The sequence below is a fragment of the Colobus angolensis genome, unplaced genomic scaffold (assembly GCF_000951035.1).
Source record: "Colobus angolensis palliatus isolate OR3802 unplaced genomic scaffold, Cang.pa_1.0 Scaffold172, whole genome shotgun sequence".
In the NCBI taxonomy this organism is placed as follows: domain Eukaryota; kingdom Metazoa; phylum Chordata; class Mammalia; order Primates; family Cercopithecidae; genus Colobus; species Colobus angolensis.
In genome coordinates this window covers 3,795,043-3,812,550 of record NW_012114844.1, presented here as the reverse complement: position 1 = coordinate 3,812,550, position 17,508 = coordinate 3,795,043, and the positions used below count along the sequence as shown (strand labels likewise).

Here is a 17,508-nt window from a genome sequence, read left to right as displayed (position 1 = left end):
CCCCCACCCCCCACCCAGTTATAACAACTACATGGAACATGCTGGGAGGATGCCTGGGTGGCCACCTCAACCCAGGAGCCTGGGCTGGGGAGGGACGGAAGCAGGACTGGAGTCTGAGATTCTTGTATGCAAGGGTGCTGTTTCCCCTCTGAGAAGGGTGAGGAGTCTAGGGAAGAGGGACCAAGAGTACAGCTGTTTAAAAGAAACAGGCACTGCAGGAGACGAGGGGAGGGACAGGTGGGCAAAGTCTGAAATGGTGCAGAAACTCATATTCCGGTTCTACAAGAATCTAAGAACAAGGACGATTTGTATTCTTGGAGAAGCACATACTGAAGAAGAAAATCCAGTGAAACCAAACGAATATGTACAGTATTATCTAGCACGTGTCCCCAGGAACAGCTGGGTCTGGGCTGGGCACAGCTTCAGGTGGGGAGTTTTGGTTCTATTCGGAGAGAAGATTCGTAGAGGCTTTCTTCATCCATTACAAAAGATTGGTCCAGTAAATATTGCGTTACCTGAGAAAAGAAAAGAGAAAAGGGAATGGGAGGGTTGTGGGACCTCCATAGTACTGATTGTGGATGCCCTTTATCTCTTAGGGCCCAAGTCTCTTCCTGGGGAGAGTCAGGTTGGCACATGAGGCAAAAATGCATTCAGTAGTGTTCCATCTTGACATAAGTTTTAAGTAGTTGATGTAAGTATTGCCTTAGGATTATTATTTAATATTGTCATAATATTAAGGTTGGTACAAAAGTAAAAAAAAAGTCAATTGTAGAAACTAGGTGGCAGATGTATGTGTTCACAATTCTGTCAGTGTTTATGTTTGATCTGTCTGTCACAATTCTGTCAGTGTTTCCGTATGTTTGAAAAGTTTCCTAAGGCTGGGCATGGTGGCTCATGCCTCTAATCCTAGCACTTTGGGAGGCTGAGGCAGCAGGATCACTTGAACTCAGGAGTTTGAAACCAGCTTGGGCAACAAAGTGAGACCCTGTTTCTACAAAAAATCAAAAAAGTAGCTGGGTGTTATGGTGTGCATCTGTGGTTCCAGTTACATGGGAGGCTAAGGCAGCAGGATCACTTGAGCCCACGAGGTCAAGGCAGCAGTGAGCTGTGTTCACACCACTGTACCTCAGCTTGGGTACAGACCTTGTCTTAAAATAAAATAAAAAGAAAATGTTTTATAATAAAATGTTGGGATAAAATATATTTAAACACTAGGATTACATGGTACTGTGAGAGATTCACTCCAAGAGAGGCAAGTAGAAATGGAGGCTGTGTGAGAGAAGAGCCTCCCTTTTTCTTACCCTGGGGAGAAATCTTAAGAGTGGAAAATCAGAAAGATGCATCATATGAGTTAGGTTATCCTGTCTTCTCCTCTCTCCCCACCCCACTCCTGCTCTGAAGCATTTTGCTGAATGCCTGTGCATTAAATGTGCAATGAGAGATCTGAGCTCTAACCTCACAGGCAGCCCCCTGCTCCAAAAAGTGTCTTTCCAAGACTTATTTATTTGTCAGTTGTTTGGAACTAAAGGCACATTTCTCCCCCCTACATAAATCCAGAGCAGAAAGAAAAAAAGTTTTTTTTGAGACAGCATCTTGCTCTGTCACCCAGTCTGGAGTGCAGTGGTACGGTCTGGGCTCATGGCAACCTCTGCCTCCCGGGTTCAAGCGATTCTCCTGTCTCAGTCTCCTGGGTAGCTGGGATCCCAGGCATGCACCACCATGCCTGGCTAATTTGTGTATTTTTAGTTGAGACAGGGTTTTGCCATGTTGGCCAGGCTGGTCTTGAGTTCCTGACCTCAAGTGATTCACCTGCCTCGGCCTCCTGAAGTGCTGGGATTACAGGTGCGAGCCATTGTGCCTAGCCAAATTTTCTTATTATATGTTTGGGAATCTTTTGATAGCTGCTTGAGAAAAATAAAGTCTGCTGCTTTTGTCTTGGCTAATTGACTCTGCTACTATAAAGGATGGAACCAGCTGTCTGCTATGCTGATAGCAGATAAAGTGATTACTATGTCCGATTAGCAGCTCATACCCAGCACTTCTAGGAAGATGACTTTAGATATCACAGTCTGGTTTAACCTACACCCACTGATAAAGACATGGTGATTTTATGACTGTGTGAAATAGTCTTTTATGTCTAGATAGTAGCGTCATGTGAACAGTCCTTTCTAGAACGCATGAATCTCTACCTCCCAAGCCCCCTGGGGATCAGCAAACTGATTAGTTTCCTCCATAGTGAGCATGTGCAGGATCAATTTTAGTAGAGACAGGGTTTTGTCATGTTGGCCAGGCTGGTGTCGAACTCTTGACCTGACTTGGCTAAGTCAGGCTAATTTTCCTAAGACATTGTACTTTCGAGGGAGACTGGCAGCATATACCACCATTGCAAAGCTGTTAATGAAAGAAGACTGAAGAGCAGTAATATTTATTTATTTATTTATTGAGGGGGAGTTTCACTCTTGTCACCCAGGCTGGAGTACAGTGGTGCGATGTGATGTTGGCTCATTGCAACCTCAGCCTCCAGAGTTCAAGCGATTTTTCTGCCTCAGCCTCCCGAGTAGCTGGGATTACAGGCATGTGTCACCATGCCTGGCTAATTTTTGTATTATTAGTAGAGACAGGATTCCACCATGTTGGCAAGGCTGGTCTCGAACTCCTGACCTCAGGAGTTTGCCTTGGCCTCCCAAAGTTCTGGGATTACAGGCGTGAGCCACTGGCCCTGGCCAGTAATATTTATTTGTATTGCACATCAGAGCTTGAGGGAAAGTTTAAGGAGACAAAAGCAGGAGATGGAAGAAAACCCTGGAATTTTGTTGGTAACTTCTGAGACTTTTCCAGGGCCCACTGTGACCATGGTGCCTTCTGGATGAGCCCTGTGTGATCCACATGGCAACTCTGTGGTTCCCAGGCTGGATGAACACACAAACACAGACCCTCAAATACTGCTGAGTTATGTTGATACTTTTGTCTTAATATTTTTTATTGTAGAAGAAAGGATGTAACAATATAAAATACATTTTTGGAGAAAAACAGAAGCCCGTAATCTCACCACTCTAAAACAACTGTTTTCATTTTTTTTGTGTGTGATCGTCTAGTTCTTAAAATACAAAAGTACTTTTCCATAGTTGTACCAACGGAATGGCTAGCACTTGGTATGCTTTCACTTCTACTATTAGGAAAAATGTCCATGTTTCCATAACAAAATCTCCAAAGTTACACTTTTTAGTGGCTGTAAGACTGCATCATCTTGCACTATATTTACTAACCTCTTTCTCTATTATTGGGTATGTAAGATATGTTGGATATGTTGGATATGTTTTCAGGTTTTTTTTTTTTTTTTTTTTGAGATGAGGTCTCGCTCTGTCACCTAAGCTGGAGGGCAGTGGCGCGACCTCGGCTCACTGCAACCTCTGCATCTTGGGTTCATGCAATTCTCCCACCTCAGCCTCCCGAGTAACTGGGATTACAGGTGTGCACCACCACGCCTGGCATTTTTAGTAGAGATGGGTGTCACCATGTTGGCCAGGCTGGTCGAGGACTCCTGACCAGTTGTTTTTAGGTTTTTTTGCTATTTTATATATAAAATAAATGTTGCGATGAAGATCTTCTAGAATATAGCCTTTTGCCTCAACTAAGTTTTTAAAGTGTAAATCCCTAGGAGAGGATCATGGGTTCCTTACTGCATTTTTCATATTTCTTTCAAGACAGTGTTTATCAATGGCCAACACTGTCAGCAGAGTAGGCCTGTCAAGCATTGAATATTGTTTCACTTTAAAAAAGGTACATACAGTACAACTCACTCTTTTTGGTGGGCGTGATTCTGATGCACATGGACACTGGAGACTCACTACCTTTAAACACCTCTGCTCTTTCCCTGAAGTTCTTGCCTCCAAAGCAGGGGCTCTAGCCATGCAGTTGCCAACAACCTCCCTCTTTAGCCACATTAGACCCCCTCACCAGGCCCTCAAAATCCCCTCACCCATCCACGGAGACCAGAAACCAACTGTTACTCATGTATGCACGAGTTCTTGCATCAGACAGCAATGTTTTTTATAAAGTCCTTTCACAAAGGTTGTCATATTTATTCATCAATAACAACCCATCCCAGGCTGGTATAAGAATCTCATGTTACCAGGCGTAGTGGCTGTATAATCCCAGCACTTTGGGAGGCCAAAGCAGGTGGATCACTTGAGGTCAGGAGTTTGAGACCAGCCTGGCCAATGTGGTGAAACCCCGTCTCTACTAAAAATACAAAAATTAGTCAGGCACGGTGGCTGGCATCTGTAATCACAGCTAGTTGGGAGGCTGAGGCAGGAGAATCACTTGAACCCGGGAGGCAGAAGTTGCAGTGAACCGTGATCGTGCCACCGCACTCCAGCCTGGGTGACAGAGTGAAACTCTGTCTCAAAAATAAAAGAATCTCATGTTACAGTTGAGGCAGAAGGTAACACAGCTGGTGAGTGGCTTTGTCAGGATTTGAACCCAGGTGTTCCCTGGTCGACTGAGAGAAGCTCATGGGATGTGGGAGTGGGCTGAGTGGGGGCTGGTTGGTGTTGAATAAGGCAGAGGGAGGAGCCCCGGAGATGTTGAGCAGGCTCTGGCCTGCTGCTGTTAATTGGCCGAGGAGCCATTCTGAACCCTGGCGGCTTGGGCCTGATTCCCTTAGTGCTTTAAGCTGATGGATTCAATGTTTGATCTTGTTATTCAAATCACTGTGTGTTTATCATCTAAGAGCCATGCCCCCAAACTCAAAGCTTCCCTACCAGACCATGAGCACTTATTTATTTATTTTTTTAAATAGAGTCAGGCTCTCACTCTGTTGCCCAGGCTGCAGTGCAGTGGCACGATCACGGCTTACTGTAGCCTCGACCTCCTGGGCTCAAGTGATCTTTCTGCCTTAGCCTCCTGAGTGGCTGGGACTACAGGCATGAGACACCACGCCTGGCTAAGGTTTTTTTTTTTTTGTAGAGTCGGGAGCCTTTACTGTGTTGCCTAGGCTGGTCTCAAACTCCTGGTGTCAAGCAATTCTCCTGCCTTGGCCTCCCAAAGTGTGGGATTTCGGTTAGGAGCTACCATGCCAGGCCCGGGACTATTTGTTTTTAAATTGTATTTTTATTTCTTTTTATTTTAAAGTTGATTTATATCTTATTTTATGTAATTAAAAAAGCCAAGTAGCATTAAACAGTTCATAATGAAAACCAGCAATTCTCTGTTGCCCCTTCTCAGCCGCCAGGCCTGGCTCTCTAGAGATAGCCATTTTCAGTTCTTAGCTCCCAAATCCAGTGCAGCAGCCACATGTAGCTACTGAGCACTTAATTCAGGGCTCATCTGAATTAAGATGTGACATGTAAAATACACACTGGATTTTTGAAAATTTAGTATGAATAAAATAAAGTAAAATATTTCAGTCAATTTTTATATTGATTACATGCTGAACTGACAATTTTTTGGGTATATTGTATTAAATAAAATATATTATTGTTAATTTTACCTATTTCTTTTTGCTTTTAAAAAAATGAAGCTGGGAATGGTGGCTCACACCTGTAATCCCAGCTCTTTGGGAGGCCAAGACGAGAGGATCACTTGAGCCCAGGAGTTCAACATTGGCAGACCCTGTCTACAAAAAAATAAAAAATTCGCTGGGTGTGGTCATACCTTAAGCTGGGGAAGTCAAGGTTGCAGTGAGCTATGATTGTGTCACTGCACTCCAGCCTGGGGGACAGAGTGAGACCCTGTCTCAAACAAACAAACAAAACACAGGCCAGGTGCAGTGGCTCATATCTATAATCCCAGCACTTTGGGAGGCTGAGGCAGGCAGATCACTTGAGGCAGGAGTTGGAGACCAGCCTGGACAACACGGAAAAACCCTGTTTCTTCAAAAAATATGAAAGAATTAGTTGGGTGTAATGGTGAACGCCTGCAGTCCCAGCTAGTCAGGAGAGGTCGAGGCTACAGTGAGCCAAGATCACACCACAGCACTCCAGCCTGGGTGACAGGGTGAGATCCCGTCTCAAAAAACTAAAATAAATAAATAAATAAATAAATAAAGTTTTAAAAATGTGGCCCTGTAGGATACTTAAAGTTACATATGTAGCTTACATTATATTTCTAGTGGATAGTCCTGTTTTACATATTCCTTCCAGTATTTATATCTGTTTTCCCATGGTAAATGCTTTTACTGTTGTCTGTTTTCCTGCCAACTTTTTATTTAAAAAATATAAAAACTATGCATACAACATATATGTATAATCCTTTTTCTGAGGGCTGAACCATTTGAAGGTAAATAGTGTAATGCTTCCCCCACTAAATACTTCAGTCATGCATCTCCTAAGAACATGGACATTCTCTTACATAACCGTAACATCATTACACCTAGGACATTTAACATCAATAAAATAAAATTAGCTGATGCACAGATCATATTCAAATTTCTTCAAGTTTTAATGACTAAAATAATCTTTACAGCTTTTTTTTTTTTTTTAAATCCCAGATCCAATCAACATTCACACATTGCATTTAGATGTCATATGATTTAGTGTTTTTTTTTTTGAAAAGAAATTTTTTTTCATTATAGAGACAGGGTCTCACTATGCTGCTGATCTTGAACTCCTGAACTCAAGTAGCCTCCTGCCTCTGCTTCTCACAGTGCTAGGATTGAAAGCTCACCATGAGCCCAGCCTGTGTGTTTTAGTCTTTTTTATCTTATTTTTCATGACATTGATATATATGTGTGTGTGTGTGTGTGTGTATTTTGTTTTTAGACACAAAGCCTCACACTGTTGCCCAGGCTAGTGTGCAGTGGTACAATTATAGCTTACTACAGCCTTAAACTCCGGGGCTCAAGTGATCCTCCTACCTCAGACTCCTGAGTAGATGGGACTATAGGCACGCACCACCATGCCCAGCTAATTATTATTATGATTTTTGCTAGAGACAGGATCTCTGATCTCCCTATGTTGCCCAGGCTCGCTTCAAACTCCTAGGCTCAAGTGATCCTCCTGCCTTAGACTCCTGAAGTGCTGGGATTATAGGTGTGAGCCACTACACCCAGCTGATATATATATTTTTAATTGAAAATATTTTATTGCTAAAAGACATTGATATTTTTGAAGAGTATATGCAGTAGTGTGTTGGAGCTGGCTCATGCCAGCCTGCACGTGCCAATTGTTAGCCTCTGTTCCCAACTCCGCTTTCAGTGATGTCCAGGTGGTGGTTTGAAAGTGGCCCTGCCAGCATCACCTACCAGGCTCCTCTGAGACCTCTTCATACGTAGGCTTCAAATTTGGCTTGCCTTTAGCAAGAATTCCCCCCACCTTGATATCTGATCAAATTCTTCATTCTCCAACCCTGATATCTGAAGTCCTTGGCCTGACTTTAATAAAAACCTCGTTAGGCCAGTTTAGCAAGAATTCCCCTACTCTTGATATCTCCTCTTAGTAATTTTCCATCCACTGACCCCCTTCCTCGACCCACTGACTACAAATCCCCACTTGTCCCTGTTGTATTTGCAGCTGAGTTCAATCTCTCTCCCCCAAGAAACAGTCTTGGCCTCTATTGCATTAGTTTTGAATAAACCTACTATTTTAAACAAGTGTTCCAATTTTACCATTTTTAACAAGCATTCCAATCGTTTTTCTCTTCAACAGCAAATGCTACACATCAGGACTCAATCCCCCACCCCTAAAACCAGTTCAACATTTACTAGCATACCACTGAGTTACAGACCAGTTGTCTCACAGAACGTCCCATATTCTGAAATTGTCTGTTGGTTCCTCCTGATTAGATTCAAGCACTTTGATGCATAACATAGGTGATGTTGTGGCTCATGATGCCCTTTATTTCTGTTTTGTCCAACACTGAAAATCCTAGGTCACACATGTAATCCCAGCACTTTGGGAGGCTGAGGCGGGTGGATCACGAGGTCAGGAGTTCGAGACCAGCCTGACCAACATGGTGAAAGCCTGTCTCTACTAAAAGTACAAAAACTAGCTGGGATCACGCCACGGCACTCCAGCCTGGGTGACAGAGGAAGACCTCCGTCTCAAAAAGAAAGAAAGAGAGAGAGAGAGAGAGAGAGAGAGAGAGAGAAAAGAAAAGAAAAGAAAATTCTAGGACCGCATGGCCCCCTATTCCTTTCCCAACTTCCCATTCCTCCTCCCTGCTTCATTTCTTCCATGGTTGTAATAATCATCTGTCATATTATATTTTTTGCCTCTTAGTCTATCTTCCTCTAGAAGGCAAGCTCATGACAGCCAAGAGCCTACTAGAGTGCTTGGCATGTAGGACTTGCTCAGTGAATATTTGTGGAGTGAGAGAATTAATGGAAAGCAAAGCAAAAGTGGCCAGTTTAACTAATTGTAGTTGCTCCACCGATTTTTCTCCTTCGATATGGCTATCGGTTATAAAGCAGATCATGAGTTCTCAGAACATGGCAAAAAATAGACACATTCTCAAACAATACATTGATCACAAAGGACATTAGAAGGGAAAAACAATAAAAGCTTGATTTTCTGGTGTGCTTGAGGGTGTGTCTGGATTGGATGTTTTTGTGAACTGCACAGTAGGAGGTTAAGATGCTATATCTCTGGGCAGAGAAGAAAGGTCAGAGGATTGGAGGCTGGGTGCGGTGGCTCATGCCTGTAATCCCAACACTTTGGGAGGCTGAGGTGAGTGAATCACCTGAGGTCAGGAGTTTGAGACCAGCCTGATCAATACGGTGAAACTCCGTCTCTACTAAAAACACAAAAATTACTGGGGCATAGTGGCGTGCCAGACCAGTCATTCTCTTACATGGTCTTGCAATCTTTCAAAAATGCAAACTAGTCCAATTATACAACCTCCTTTCAGGGCTTCCCGTGGTCCTAAGGACAAAGTCCCAGATCCCAGCTACTTGGGAGGCTGAGACAGAAGAATTGCTTGAACCCGGGAGGTGGAGGTTGCAGTGAGCCAAGATTGTATCACTGCACTCCAGCCTGGCAACAGAGTGTGACTCTGTCTCAAAACAAACAAACAAACAAACAAACAATAATAATAATAATAATAATAAAAGAAAAGAAAAGTCATAGTATTGGGAGCCCAAGAGTCTGGGTTAGCAAATCTCAGTTATTTTATCTGTAAAATGGGGCTAACAGCACAGGCTTTGAATAATAAAATGAGACTAAAATGACAACCATTCTTTTTTATTAAACAATTTTTTTTTTTTTCTTTTTGGCGAGCTGAGAGTTTTTTTTTTTTTTTTTTTTTTTTTCAGACCAACCATTCTCTTACATGGCCTTGCAATCTTTTAAAAATGCAAACTAGTCCAATTATATAACCTCCTTTCAGGGCTTCCTATGGTCCTAAGGACAAAGTCCTAGGTCTGATGCTGCTCTCTGCAGCCAGCCATTTGGTGGTGGTGGTGGGTCACTGTACTTAGCCTTATACAAGCTTGTCTGTCTGCAAGAAAGACATGTCCACCCCAACCAGGAAAACTCTTCCAAGATTCTCCTCCTTCACTAAGGCTCTCTAGGCCCTCAGAGCAGCACAGACGCTGGGATCCATACCCTATGGCCCTCCCTGCCTGTTTCTGGATGTACAAAGTATTTCTTTGTGCCTTGTCTGTAGCAGCAAAATATCAAAACAACCTAAATGACCATTAATACAGAGGACTGGCTAAATAAATAAATTCCTCTGCAGCTGTAAGCAAGAATGAGGATGCTTCTGTTTTAATAGAGAATGATCTCCAAGATATATTATGAAGGAGAAAAAAGAATGATACTGAGCAGTATATAGTATGCTGGAGAAGAGTATGCAAAGTCTGCTTGTGTTTATGGACTGCCTGTGGACCTAGACACAAGAAATGGGTGGAAATGTTGCCTTTGGAAGGGGAACTAGGTGGCTGGGGAACATTTCACTGTGCACTCCCTGTATCTGCGGATTTTGTAACTTGTGAGCATAGTACCTTTCAGAAACAGATGTTATCAACTCTGCCTCTCTTGCCCTGGGGGAGATTAGACATGAAAATAAACCATCCTATGGTAGGTAAAACCAGACAAGAGTCACAAGATGAACACAGACCCAATTTGAAGAAATAGGGACTTGGGAAGGCTTCCTTACAGGGATAGTGTTTGAGCTGGGCCCAGGAGAATTCTGGAAGGGAAAGTGGATGGGTATGGAGGGGATAGGGTGGAAGGTGGCCTAGACAGAGCCACTGTGAAAGCATGCAAGTGACCAGGAAAAGGCACCAGCTTACCTTTGCTTGGTGCTCTATTTTGTAGGCAGTTTGTTGAAACTGGCGAATCTCTCGGATAATATGGGATATCTGTGGGAAGGAAGGAGAGTTTCAGAACACAGTTTGCTCTCCTAGTTCTACCCCCCATGTTGCAGAACTGAAGGGGCATCAACAGCAAAATCTGAAGTCAGCCTCTTAATTCCATACGTGTTGCCTCCTGGAAGGTCCCACGGAGGCATCATGTGTGTTTGTTTTTAGTTTTATTTTTTGAGATGGAGTCTTACTCTGTCACCCAGGCTGGAGTGCAGTGACATGATCTCGCCTCAGTGCAACCTCTGTCTCCTGGGTTCAAGCGATCCTCCTGCCTCACCCTCCTGAGTAGCTGGGATTACAGGTGCATGCCACCACACCCAGCTAATTTTTGTATTTTTAGTAGAGATGGGGTTTCACCATATTGGCCAGGCTGGTCTCGAACTCCTGACCGCAAGTGATCCACCCACCTCAGCTCCCAAAGTGCTGGGATTATAGGTGTGAGTGACCACACCCGGCCTCATGTTTTTTTCTTTTTTCTTAAATCAGAAATCTGCTTCCAAGACTTGTCAAGATTCTGTAGGTAAATTACACTATGTGACTGAGAGAAGAAAAAAATCTCCTTTAATTAGTGGCATAAGCTACCAAACATCACTAAAACAAAACCCTATGACTCCAGCAAAAGTTAAAGGCATCTGCCACTTCCTTAGTGCCTGCTGTGGACAAGACATGATGAAAAGGGGCTTTCGCTCTTCAGGATGGTGCCTGAAGAAACCCTTTCCATCCAACAAAAATCGAATGTAGAGGCCCATTATATAAAACTGGTTCAAGTAGAGGCTTTCCAGTTGAGGTGGGAGGGGAGAAGGGGGCGGTTAGAATCCTGTTTCTGATGGGAGAAGTCTCCTCATCCCTTATCCCAGGTTCTTGATTTTTCTGGGAAAATTGGAAACTTATTCTTTTAGGAGGTGCTGTGTAAGTGGTTTTACTTAGTCGACATCAAGCATCAATATGAACAATACAGATGGATGTGAATAACAGTGTGGGGCTCTGGAGTCACCTGGACCTGGGCTCCAGACCTAGCTCTGCCTTTTACTTGTGGGGTGACCTTGGGCTGCTCACTTGACCTCACCCAGGCTCAGTCTGCTCATCTGAAAGGTGCAGAATAAGAGCAGCTATCTCTCAGACTGTCAGGACTAGAGGAGGAAATGCCTGTGAAAGCATGGCTCAGGGCTTGCCAGATTCTAACTGCTCATCAATGATAGTGATGGCTCTCACTGGGAAGCTGGACCCAGGCTCCCAAATGGGGGCACCCTATGCGGCGGGTTGAGCCTTGGGGGGCAGGGTGTGGGTGGGCCCCAGGTCGAGTCATCTGGGCTTCGACACCCCCCTTCCCCTGCCTGGCTGGGGGAACGCACCATCCTCATCTTGGAGAAGTTGACCAGGCCGTCTTCCGTGTAATTGGGCGTCCCCTCCTCAATGAAGGCCAGGTCGGTGAGGTACATCCCCAGGTAAGGGACACAGGGTGGGTCACAACTTGGAAGCAAACGGAATTAACAAAAGTTTTTCATTTAAAAAAAGGCAACGTCTACCAAGAACAGAACATCCCACATGCACCTTTTGCTTTGCTAGAGGCAAAGGGACGTGCAGTCAGCAAGAATCACGCTATACTCTAGGACTGACTATTCTACAAGCCTAGGACTGTCAGCTGGGTCTCAGGGCCAGTCCCCTGGGGTGGTGAGGGTGACATGGTACTGACTGGGGCCTCTTATACCCACTGGGGCATCTCAAATTGTCTCTTTCCTGCCCGAGCCAGAAGGTTCTCCCCTACCTCCCTGCCTTCTGTCCCAGTCAGTCCTTGGGCTCTGTCACCAGCCCCTCTAGACTCACCTTTCCTATCTCTCCTTGAGCCTCTCCCATCCAGATCTGCCCCCTGAATCACCTCCCGGAGGGCTCTGCAGCCCCAGCCACCCCACTCCTGCCAGTACCCTGACTCCCTTGTCTCTGCTCCCTGAGACCTCTGTCTCCACTGGCATCTCCCACCCACCTAAGCACTGGGCTTGGGTGCCAGGGCAGGGAACCCTTGCTCTCTGAGATCACTTTCCTGAAAGTGATCTTAGCTTTGAGGCAGGAGGTTGGGTGATAGTTTCCATAGTTGGTGACTCTTGGGGGACTGCATCTTTGGGAGCGGGGCCCCTGGAGTGATGGGCCATGCCTCTCTGATTTTTGGTCCAAAGCAGGGGCTCCTGTTACTGCTCCTTCCCAGCATGTTCTGGTGCCCCTGGCTGGATGCTGGGTAAGGGTTGATGGAGCCTGGCAGCTGTTATGTGCTGGCAGGGCTCCTTTTAGCTCCTTCTGGGGCCTCCTCCTCAGTGCTCTACCACCTCCTCTCAGCTCAGCACACAGATGCGGTGGCATCATTGAGCACAGTGCAGTGACCCTCATTCCCAGTCCATCTCACCTTTGTCTCCTTATGGCCGCCCGGTGACCCTGCTAACCTGGAGGAAGGGGAGGCCAGGAGGATGATAGAGCAAGAGCAGAAACCTGGGCCTTGTCCCTCACCTGCCTACTGTGTGACCCCGTGCCAGGCCTTTCCCTCTCTGGTCCTCAGGCTCCTCATGTATAAAGCAATGATGCCAGCTAAGACAATTTTAGGTGGTCTGATAGCTGATTTTAGGTGACTTACAGGCACAATATTAAATAACATGAATTCACGTGGTAAGAAACATTGGATTTTTACTTTTCCCCTTTCTGCTCAGGGAGAGTGCCTCATTTGGTGATAGTGTGACTTTGACACTTTTGATACTTGCCATTCTCCTTTCACATTTTATCTTTTTAAACAAATAGCGACAGGTGTCAGAATCAGAGTGTTGGCAAGCACCAGTATTTGGTCAGAATTCAATAACATTATTTTGTTTTTACCATATATTTTTTAATGGCATTCTTGTATTTACAGCAAGTATGCTGGTTTTCCATTTGTCATGATATAAAAATTTCCTTCTTATATATTTTTGGGAAAAAGTGAATTAATTTAAAGAGGCTGTTAGGTAAATACAAGTACAGTTGGCACAGTATAGCAAAGTCGTGTAGCAGGCAGATGCCTGGCGTTAGGGACACAGCAGGCAAAAGCGTTTTTCCAAATGTAGGGCTGACCCTGTCATGGGTGTTGAAATCAATTTAGAGGGTGTAGACCAGAATTTTTAAAAAGTGAAAAAGGGCCGGGTGTAGTGGCTCACTCCTGTAATCCCAGGGAGTGGGATTTGAGAGGTTGAGGTGGGAGGATCACTTGTGTCCAAGAGTTCAAGACCAGCCTGAGCAATATAGTGAGACCCCATCTCTATTTAATTGAAAACAAATAAAAATAACAAGTGAAAAAGAAAATATCTGACTTCATCAAATGGAATAAAGGTATATATTGTTTTGTGGAATTTTTGCTCCTGTAATGTATCTATGCATTTGTATACAGACTTGTAATTTCAAATATATATATTTACTGTGGTTTGTGATAAAAAAAAGAGTAAGGATCATCCAGCCACTGGAGGGGCTGCTCTGCGTCCTTCCATTCCTTCTAGTCCATGATTATTACGTGCTCAGGTCTTCATTTCCTTTCTTTTTTCTTTTTTTTTTTTTGGCAGGGTCTCACTGTTACCTAGACCGGAGTGCAGTGGCACAATCACAGCTCACTGCTGCCTTGACTTCTTGGGCTCCAATGGTCCTCCTGCCTCAGCCTCCTAAGTAGCTGGACTACATGCACGCACCACCATACCCAGCTAATTTTTGTATTTTTGGTAGGGACAGGGTTTTGCCATGTTGCCAGGCTGGTCTAGAACTCCTGAGCTGAAGTGATCTGCCTGCCTCAGCCTCCCAAAGTGCTCAGATTACAAATGTGAGCTACTGTGACCAGCCAGCTCTTCATTTCCTTTCCATCATTCTCCAAGTCTGAAGCCCAGGATTATGAGTCTGATGGAGAAATAATCCAAAGATCTGAGAAGTAACTCTGGGGTTGTAAGGCTGTGGCAGTGCAGGCTACTGGGTTCTGAGAGGTGCTCTCCCCCTTCACCCTGCCACCTGCACATGTGGCAGTAGCCAGGTAGCCGTGGAGTGCTCTAAGGATGGAAGGGAGAATGGGAGGCCTGGTGACTGCGAGCTGACTGCAAATGATCAAAGGACTCAGAGTGTTTCTCAAGGCTTTTGGGGGTTTCTGAACACCCAGACTGGTGAAAAGGATCCGAGGTCCTCTGATCACTGAGGATCGACTTCCCCTGGTATTTATGGGGAGTCATAGTCCAGTTATGGGAAGGTGGTGGATTTGCAATTGAATCACTTGCAAGTAGCATGCCCAGCCCCAGTCCCTCTGTCCCTATTTACTACCTCTATGGCAGGGGTGTCCAATCTTTTCGCTTCCCTGGGCCACACTGGAAGAATTGCCTTGGGCCACATATAAAATACACTAACACACTAACGATAGCTAATGAGCTGGAAAAAAAAGAATCACAAAAAAATCTCTTAATGTTTTAAGAAAGTTTACCAATTTGTGTTGGGCTGCATTTAAAACCATCCTGGGCCACATGTGCCCCTTAGGTCACAGGTTGGACAAGCTTGCTCTGTAGTGAGGGGCCATGAAAGAGGGGATGAGAGCACACTGAATCAAACACACACACACACCCGCATCCGAAATCCACAGCCATGTGGGCAAATGTATGGAGTTGCCAGAGTGGGACAGAGGACTGCTGGAGGGCCCCACAGGGACACATGGCATGGGGACTGAGCCACACCGAACCTCTGAATGAACAGGGAAGCATGTTGGGGCTTCCTGTAGGCAAGATACCCAACAACAGGCCAGTCCTGAACCTTCCATATGGGCCTTTTGGCCTCTCTCGGGTGAGGTCCAGCTCTCGCCTATTGAGCAGAGCTGAATACAGGGGTGGCTTCCTCTTCTGGCAGAGCCCTCACAGGTCTGCAGCTAGCATTTTAGGGAGCAGAGAGGAAAGTGTCCCACCCCTAGCCTGAAAGCTGTTTCTGGTTTCTGGGCAAGGCCTTGTTGTGGCACTCCCATGCCTGGTGACACCTGACCTTGCCTGTGGTTGTTTGGAGCCCCCAAACTGGATGTTTCTTTCCACCAAGATGCTCCTGATGATGTTAAATAGAATAAGGGAGATTATGGGGGACAAGCTACTGCTGGCAAGAGGCAGCTGCCCACGCTCTACACCAAACTCCAGGAAACCGACCCGTGACAAGCACTGAGTCCATCTCTCCTTCCTCCTTCTCTCCAACTTTTCTCTTCCCTGTACTGCCCTGGCTGTGGGATGGGCCACTCTCTCTTACAAGTTTCTGCCGACTGTAGCTGGGGATCTCTTCTCTTCTATCTTAAGGCCTGGGATGGGTATTCAGGGAGGGCATGAGGGCCCTTGAGGCTGGGCTGTGTGGGCTGAATCCCCTGGGGCCAGGGTCCAAGGTTCTGGCACAAGGTACAGGGTGATTAGGTAGGTAGTCTTTGAAAAAAAAGTGTGATGGGGTGGGGGTGGAAAGTCCCATTTTACCACTGGGTTGCTACTCTGCTCTGTGGCCACAGGCAGAGAATAAAGATAGAGATAGATATTTGGCTTTGCTGGAACCCCTGAAATTCTAGAGCTCAGCCTTTGGGCTCATCATATCCATATAGATAAATTGATTCTCACCCTGATTAAAGGGCATAGGGGATGACCTGGCAGTCAGCTAGCTGACACACTCCTCCACGGCTGTTCCCATCCTTAATTCAGGGGAACAAAGGGGAAAAACTTTCACTGCAGCAGCCTACAATAACAGTCTGTCCCACATGTTCCTCTAAATCAAGGACTTCCTATTCAAATTAAACACAAAATGTGCAGATATGCAAGGGTGTGCTCAGTTGAGATTAGACAGGGTAGTCAAAACTGGAATTGGCCCCAAAAGAGCTGGTGACCACATTTTACTGCTAAATTCAGTTCTCAACCAAATTCTTGTTGCCTGGAGCTGTGGAACGGTTCTGATTGCTGGGAGGTTGGGAGGAGGGAACAGTCATGGGACTTCGCCAGGATGTAGGCTCGGCGAATGGAAAGGGGAGATGGGCCGGGCGCGGTGGCTCAAGCCTGTAATCCCAGCACTTTGGGAGGCCGAGACGGGCAGATCACCATGTCAGGAGATCGAGACCATCCTGGCCTACACGGTGAAACCCCGTCTCTACTAAAAAATACAAAAAACTAGCTGGGCGAGATGGCGGGCGCCTGTAGTCCCAGCTAGTCGGGAGGCTGAGGCAGGAGAATGGTGTAAACCCGGGAGGCAGAGCTTGCAGTGAGCCGAGATTGCGCCGCTGCACTCCAGCCTGGGTGACAGAGCGAGACTCCATCTCAAAAAAAAAAAAAAAAAAAAAAGAAAAGGGGAGATGAGGCCACTCTCAGGGCACCCGGCAGGGACTGAAGGGGCACACACAGGGCTGTTGTAGGTGCGGCAAGGGACATTTAAGAGAATGGCTGGTGGGGTGTTGATTTAGGGTTTGGTGGTGAAGTCTTGGCTGGGAAAGGCAATAAGGCCATTTTCCAGCCTGGATGCTGGTAGAAATTGGATATTTTTTCTTTTTTCCTTTTCCTTTTTCTTTTTTTTTTTTTTGAGACAGAGTCTTGCTGTGTCACCCAGGCTGGAGTGCAGTGGCGCGATCTCGGCTCACTGCAACTTGTGCCTCCCCGGCTCAAGCGATTCTCTGCCTCAGCCTCCCAAGTAGCTGGGATTATAGGCATGTGTCACCACGCCTGGCTAACTTTTGTATTTTTAGTAGAGACAGCGTTTTGCCATGTTGGCCAGGTTGGTTTCTAGCTCCTGACCTTAAGTGATCTGCCTGCCTCGGCCTCCTAAAGTGCTGGGATTACAGGCATGAGCCACTGTGCCTAGCCTGATATTGGATATTTTAATGAAAAGCTGAAAAAGATGCCTGGGACATATGAATGGGTTGCAGACCAACTTGGTGAGGCCTATAGCATGGCTGCTTGTCTGGGGAGGTCATTGGCTATGCCCATGGACTACCACCTTGCTACTCTTGCCCCTGTCCCCTGCCTGGTGAAACAGACGCTCAATATTCATGCAACATCGCTCTTTGTGAAAACCTTACAGCCTCAGGAGAGGGGGTGCGGGAAGCATTTTCCCCAGGTTTCCCCAGCCCCTCCCTCCTCTACGTGCCTTGCCTATGTCTCTGTAAGTCCAGAACCTGGTTTGCATAAAGCTCTTAGCTCCCAGAGGCCCGCAGGCCACCTCTGCCCTGT

The 17,508-nt window shown here is 45.8% G+C and overlaps 1 protein-coding gene across 2 annotated transcripts in view; it reads right to left on the bottom strand.

Annotated features, from left to right (window-relative positions):
• Positions 1 to 288: 288 nt before the first annotated feature.
• RASGRF1 (Ras protein-specific guanine nucleotide-releasing factor 1) overlaps positions 289 to 17,508 on the bottom strand; it is a 136,694-nt gene continuing 119,474 nt past the window's right edge. The window contains exons 25-27 of one of the 2 annotated variants that reach the window (XM_011938398.1): positions 11,656 to 11,773; positions 10,232 to 10,300; positions 289 to 515 (exon numbers count right to left, since the gene is read on the bottom strand). In XM_011938398.1, the coding sequence (XP_011793788.1) occupies positions 423 to 515; positions 10,232 to 10,300; positions 11,656 to 11,773 (280 nt within the window). In that variant the 3' untranslated portion in view covers positions 289 to 422. The remainder of the gene's footprint in view (positions 516 to 10,231; positions 10,301 to 11,655; positions 11,774 to 17,508) is intronic. The other variant, XM_011938399.1, reaches the window with a different exon arrangement.